Consider the following 7,220-nt stretch of genomic DNA (forward strand, 5'->3'; position numbering starts at 1 on the left):
AAAAAAAAAAAAAAAGAAACGGGGCTTTTGTTGTCCTGGTGTGTCTTTGTTCGTTTAAGACAGGGTTTCTCTGTGTAGCCCTGGCTGTCCTAGAACTCACTCTGTAGACCAGGCTGGCCTCAAAACCTGCCTCTGCCTCCCAAGTGCTGGGATTAAAGGTATGTGCCACCATGCCCCGCTAAGAATAGGGTTTTAAAACAGTTCCAAGGAAGCCCCTCAAGCTGACGGTTTCCTAGTAAGTCCAGCTGTTAAAATCTTTGCCTTCTGTTGCCCAAGTGAAGAGTTAACATCCCTGATGCCTTTGTTGTAAGTACGTGCATATGTACATACATTTTCTTGTATGGCCACATGTGTTGGCAGGTACATGTGTGTACAGTACAGTGGTCGATATCCAGCATGTTCTTCCATCATTATTCTACCTCATATTTTGAGACAAGGTCTCTCATTGAACCTAGAGCTCACCAGCCAGCTAACGAGGGTGGCCGTTGAGCTCCAGGCATCCTTTGCCAGCATTGTAGACCACGCAGTTGGATTTGTCTTTTACATGACCTCTCTCTCCAGCCTAGTCACGTTCTTAAAAAAAAAAAAAGTGTGTGTGTGCGCGCGCGCATGCACCCGTGGAAATACATGTGCTCAAAGGAATCCATGGAGACCAGAATGAATATCAAGTTCCTTGAAGCTGGAGTTTTAGGCATTTGTCAGTTGCCTGATGTGGGTGCTAATATCATACAGTTTCCCTGAACAGGGTCCTGGTTGGTTTGGGGTTTTATTTTGTTTTGTTCAACACAAACACAAGGTGGAGTTGTCTGGTAAGAAAGAAGCCCAGGTGAATACTGGGGATCTGACTTCATACCTTCAAGTTTTTGCAGTAAGTGTTTTACCAATTAAGCCTACCTAACTAAAACCTTTAAAAAAATACTATTTGTATATTAAGTTTTTAAAGTTCCTTTGTGTATATTTTCTTTTTCTTTTTTCCCTTTTTTTGTTTTTTTTCGAGACAGGGTTTCTCTGTGTAGCTCTGGCTGTCCTGGAACTCACTCTCTAGACCAGGCTGGCCTCGAACTCAGAAATCTGCCTGCCTCTGCCTACCAAGTGCTGGGATTAAAAGAGTGTGCCAGCCATCACTGCCTGGCACCTTTGTGCATATTTTAACAATCAACAATAATTCAATTGAATTAAGAAAACTATTATTAAGCCTGTTGTCGTAACAAGAAAACAGATGGGCTGAAGAGATGGCTCAGCAGTTAAGAGCTCTGACTGCTCTTCCGAGGTCCTGAGTTCAAATCCCAGCAACCACATGATGGCTCACAACATCTGTAATGAGATCTGACACCCTCTTCTGGAGTGTCTGANGACAGNTACAGTGTCCTCACAATAAATAAAAAGCACTGCAGGGAGGATGAAGGTAAAAACAAACAAACAAAAATATACTTTTGGGCTGGAGACATGGCTCAGCAGGTAAGAGCACCAACTGCTTTTCCAGAGGTCCTGAGTTCAAGTCCCAGCAACCACATGGTGGCTCACAACCACCCATAATAAGATCTGACTCCCTCTTCTGGAGTATCCAACTGGAGTGAGCAGAGGTCCTAAAAATTCAATTCCCAACAACCACATGAAGGCTCACAACCATCTGTACAGTGTACTCATATACGTAAAATAAACAAACCTTTAAAAAAAAAAGAAATAGAAAAAGAAAACAGACACTGGGGATGAAGAGATGGCTCAAAAACTAAGAACACTGACTGTTGGTCTCAGTTAAGGTTTCTATTGCTGTGGTAAACACGGGAGCAGAGCAACATGTAGAGGAAAGGGTTTCCTTCTTACAATTCTCAAGTAGCAGTTCATCACTGAAGGAAGTCAGGGCAGGAGGTGAAGCAGAAGCCATGGAGAAGTGCTGCTTACTGGTGTGCTCTCCATGGCTTGCTCAGTCCGATTTTTATTATCACATTTTAATTATTTAGGCCACAAGTGTCACAGCATGAACATGGAGGCCAGAGACAACCTGTGGGTGTCACTTCTCCCTTCCCTGATGTGGGTCCTGGGAATTGAACTCAGAGAGTCTGGCATGGGGGCAAGAATTACCAGCAGAGTCATCTCATCAGTCAGACCATCTGATAGGGTGGTGCCACTTACAGTGGGCTGGGCCTTCCCATATTAATCATCAACCAAGAAAACACTGCACAGACTTGCCCGCAGAACAATCTAGTAGGGGCATTTTCTCAACTGGGATTCTCTCTTGCCAGATAACTCTACCTGTGTCAAGCTGAACCAAAAAACAAGTAAAACAAAACAAACAAACAAAAAAACCAGGATACTACTTACACGTGATACATAAACACATGTAGGCAAAACACACACACACATAAAATAAAAATAAATAAATCACACACCCATTTTTTTAGTTCTTTAAAAAAGAAAGTATATTAAAAAGAACAATGAAACTACATAACCTTAACAACAGAAAAGGTAAATTATATATATATATATTCACTATCAACACTCTATACATGTTCTATCTTTCATTTTTATTATTTGTTTGTTTTAAGGCAGAGTCTCAGGTAGGCCAGGCTTGCCTCCAACTTGATATTTAACCAAAGTACACCTTGAACATCTTATCTTCCTGTCTCCACCTACTAAACTCTGGGTTTATAGGTGTATGACACCATGTTGGCTTTATGTAGTTGGGGATCAAACCTATGTCTCACCCGTGCTACACAAGCCATCAACCTCAGCCACCTTCTAGCCACCTTCTAGTTATCTTGTCCTTCAGTCCCTACTTGATAATATATCCTTCCTGTCTCTTCTTCCTGCTTCAGACCTAATTACTGTTTATTGTCTTGATTTCTAAGGTTCACTATATATCTCAGATTTGAATAACAACACATATGCCAGAAAGACACCATCTTAAATAATCATTTATCTCTGAAACAGATCTCACTATGTAGCCCGGGCTATATTGGAACTTACTGTATAGACCATGCTGGCCTTAAACTGCATGGCCTACCTTTGTCTCCCAAGGGCTAGGATTAAAGTCAAGCACTATCACATCTGGCTCATTCATGACTTTTACAAAGCTGACTAAAGCTAAAGGTTATATGTCTCAGGGACAGGGAAATGGCTTAACATTAAAAAACTTGAAAAAGGCCGGCATGTGTATCTTTACATCACTTGCATGGCTGGTTCCCAAGAACAGAACAGAGCACTGGATCCACTAGAAGTGAAGGCACAGAAGACTGTAAGCCTCCATGTGGGCGATGGGTACATAGGGGTCTCCTGAAGAGCAGCCAGTGCTCTTAACCATGGAGGAATCACTGGAGCATTCCAGGTCTGCTGGTTTCTTCTTAGCTTTTCAGACAGGGTCTAATGTAACTCAGACTGGCCTCCAACATGTAGCTAACCTTGGCCTTGGACTCCTGATCCTCCTCCACCTAATGAGATTACCTGCTGCCTAACAATAGTATTTTTGAAAACTATTTCTCTTTTGAGGATATAACACTAAAACATTATAGAGATGATATCTAGGAATTGCTCAAAATTGAAACCTAAAATAGTAATGAATGTATAGCTGTTGCACAGTGGTTATAACAGCTTCATTAGAAACTAAAGGGTAGGGACAACCAGATTGCCTTGCAGATAACAGTGCTTTGCAGCCAACCTGACTATCTGAGTTTAGTCCCTGGAACTCCAATGATGGAAGGAGATAACTGACTATCACTAACTGTCCTCGGATCTCCACCTGTACACCCAGGTATGCTCAACTGTTATCCTACCCCCTATACACACACAGTCAAAATAAACAGATAGACAAATAAAGAAATTTTTAAATGATTTTTAAGAGAAAATAATCAAAATAGAATAGAGGTACCTTAATAGAAATAAAATAAAGCAAAATAAAAGAGAAATGTTCAAGAGTGTACATGCCACAAATCACTTGTCTAATAAGTGATTATATCCTGACTACGTGAAGGGAATCTTACAATGCAATATTTTAATATAAAATGAAGGAGCAAAGAAAAAGCCAGGCAAAGTGACATACTCCTTTAATCCTAGAACTCAGGAGGCAGAGGCAGGCAGATCCCTGAGTTCAAGGCCAGCATGGTCAGTTCCAGGACACCCAGAGGTACACAGAGAAACCCTGTCTTGGAGGGAAAAATGTTCCTATGCTATTGGTAGAAACACCAAATGGCACAACACTGATTCCTCAAAAACTTACACACAGATTGCCATACAATCCAGAAATTTCATGAACACTCATTACCTACTAGAAATGAAAGCATTTACCCACGCAAAATTTATCCCTGAAGTTGCTATATAACACAAAGTAAGTCAAATAAAAGGCAATAAAAACTGGTACAATAAAACTATTGGTACACATTCCATATGGATGAACCTTAAATACTTTTAAGCCATATGAAAGAAATTAGACCAGAAAGAGTCTGTTAGCATTGCATTTGTATGAAATGTCAGAGCAGGCCTGTCTGCAGAGAATAAAATTAGGGCGGGTCGGGGGTCGGGGTGCTGCTCATCAGAGACGGTGACGCTAATGGGCGGTAATTCTTTTTGGACTGATACTCAGTTCACAATGACAGCAAAACAACTGGGAAAATAGTAAAACCACTCAATTATATATTTTAAAAGAGTCCTAGCACTGTAGAGACGGAGGCCAGGGGATCACCATGAGTTGAAGAACAGCCTGCCCTACACAGTGAAACCCCATCTCAAAACATAAGAAAAAAAAAAAAAAGAGAGAGGAAAAAAACTATATCTTGAGACCCAGCATTTGGGAGGCAAAGGCAGGCAAATCTCTGTGGATTTGAGAGCTACAAACCAGACTAGTCTACAAAGCAGTTCCAGGATAGCCAGGGCTATTACATGGAGAAACCCTATCTCAAGAAAAACAAAAGAAAACAAAAGAAAAGAAGTGAAAAGAATAAAAAGAGAAGAAGTAAAGAGAAAAGAGAATATTGTCTTGAAAAGCCAAGATGGTTTAGCAGTTGCTGCCCTTGCAAAAGACCTGGGTGTGGGTCCCAGAACCCAAATCAAGAGTTCACAACCATTCATCCAACCATCCAGCTCACATCTCCAGTTACAGATCTAACACACCCTTCTGACCTCTGCGGGTGCCAGGCATACAAGTGATGGACACACATACATGTAGACAATACTCATATTTAGTTCCTCAAAAAAAAAAAAAAAAAAAAGTAAATAAACAAAACTTAAAACGTAAGTCAGAAATTTTCTGGAAAATGTGTACACACACTCACACACATGTATATATGTATGTATACATCCCTAACAGAATTAAGAAAGAATAAAGTATAACTAATGTTACTATTAATTTATGGATCGTGGAAAAGAAGGTTATGGGGCTGGAGAGAAGGCTCAGCAATTAAGAGCACTGATTGCTCTTCCAGAGGTCCTGAGTTCAATTCCCAGCAACCACATGGTGGCTTACAACCATCTGTAATGGGATCTGATGCCCTCTTCTGGTGTGTCTGAAGACAGCAATAGTGTATTCATATACACAGAATAAATCTTTAAAAAAAAAAAAAAAAAAAAAAAGGTTATCGCAGACAATCACTAGTCTAACAGCAAAGGCTCCTCATAGCTCTCCCCTCACACTGAGGAGCCACAGTATCCATCACCCCAGACAGAGCTCAGTGCTCAGGAAAGCAGCCCCGTACCTTTGTGTCTCTTGCTTTTCTTTTTTCTGGAGACTGATCTTTCCTGAGTGCTTTCCTCCTGGGCGTCCATCTCATCACTGCTGTCCAGGATGTCACACGGCTCACCCACCCCGGAAAGAGCCTCCTCTGCAGGAACCTGGGACGCTTCCAAGCCACAAAGAGATTTTACTAGGAGAAAACAAGGAGAGAATGAAACGCACTTGGTCCCATCTGCAAAAATCTTGAAAACAAGACAAACACGACAAAAGGAAAACAATATGCCAAAGAAATGTAAGTCAACTTCATGGTAAAATATGCACAAATTACAAAAAGAAAAAAGAAAAAAAAGAGGGACTGGTATCAAGGAGTGACAGTGGAAATTAATGAGTATAAAAAGTTGTGTGGGATTTTGTTCTTGGTTTGGTTGTTCTTTTGAGACAGGATCTCACACTTGCTAGGTAAACCAGGTGAGCCTTAAACTCACAGAGATCCACCTGTCTCTGCCTCCCCAATGCTGAGCGTGCCCACCGCAGCTGGTCACAAAGTTGGTTTTAACTCAAAGAGGAAACAAAACCATTTCGGCTCCGGAACCTGCTGATCCTGGCTATACACACCCATCCCGTCCACGATACGATACGTGAAAGTACACAGTGGGAAGAGCAAACGCGTTCATGACCCAAAGGGCAGCAGGAAAAACACCGGGACGCAATTCCAGGAAAATACAACACCTAACGCTGTCTTAAAAGCTTGGGCCTAAAAAGATCCACGGAAGCCTACCTTCCTGCTGAATGGCGTTGGCCACGGCTTTCTTGACCCGTCCAGACCTCACCACCGCCGGATCCGAGTTGGCATAGTCCGCCACGGTCACTGAAACAGAGCAGAGCGCCAAGGCCTCCTCAGACTCCGGGCAAAGTCCCCACCGCTCCCCGCCGGGTCCCGCCGCGCCGACCCCGGCCGCCCAGCCCCCTCGGCCGCCCGGCCCGGCCCCGCCCCTCGCCCACCTCGGCCCGAGCAGGCGTCGTGGGCCCGGAACTTGAGCCGCTTCCCTCTCTTGGGCATGGTGACGGTGTCCCGATGAGGCCCGTCTAGCTGGCCGGGGCCCCGGGCCATGTCTCGGCCCCGAGAGCCGGCTCCCGGAGCCGCAGAGCACCTCCACCCGGCTCCGCGGCCATCCCCGCACCGAGGCCACGGCTATCGCGAGGACTTCGGCGAGGGCTCTGGGTCCCGTTGGTTGCCGACGCCCCTCCGGGGAGCCAATCGCCTCCGGTGCCCGGTGACGTCATCACCCGGCGCCCTCAGCTGCGGCGGTGGCCAGGTTCCCAAAGCGTAGTGGCTGTCGGACGGGGTGTGTGTTTTCATCACCGTCTTCTCCGGGGCGTTTGGTCCTCCAGACCGCGTTCATTAGAACTAACAGTTTACGCCGGGCGTGGTGGCGCACGCCTTTAATCCCAGCACTCGAGAGGCAGAGGCAGGCGGATTTCTGAGTTCGAGGCCAGCCTGGTCTACAAAGTGAGTTCCAGGACAGCCAGGGCTATACAGAGAAACCCTGTCTCGAAA

General features: G+C 44.3%; 1 protein-coding gene across 1 annotated transcript in view; it reads right to left on the bottom strand.

The window, feature by feature from the left end:
• Positions 1 to 6,866, bottom strand: part of Tmem183a (transmembrane protein 183A) — a 16,591-nt gene extending 9,725 nt beyond the window's left edge. Inside the window, exons 1-4 of the mRNA XM_029539040.1 lie at positions 6,665 to 6,866; positions 6,441 to 6,530; positions 5,685 to 5,852; positions 5,583 to 5,585 (exon numbers count right to left, since the gene is read on the bottom strand). Coding sequence (XP_029394900.1) covers positions 5,583 to 5,585; positions 5,685 to 5,852; positions 6,441 to 6,530; positions 6,665 to 6,773 — 370 coding nt within the window. The 5' untranslated portion in view covers positions 6,774 to 6,866. The remainder of the gene's footprint in view (positions 1 to 5,582; positions 5,586 to 5,684; positions 5,853 to 6,440; positions 6,531 to 6,664) is intronic.
• Positions 6,867 to 7,220: the final 354 nt, after the last annotated feature.

Source organism: Mus pahari, chromosome 5 (assembly GCF_900095145.1).
Source record: "Mus pahari chromosome 5, PAHARI_EIJ_v1.1, whole genome shotgun sequence".
NCBI classification, from domain to species: domain Eukaryota; kingdom Metazoa; phylum Chordata; class Mammalia; order Rodentia; family Muridae; genus Mus; species Mus pahari.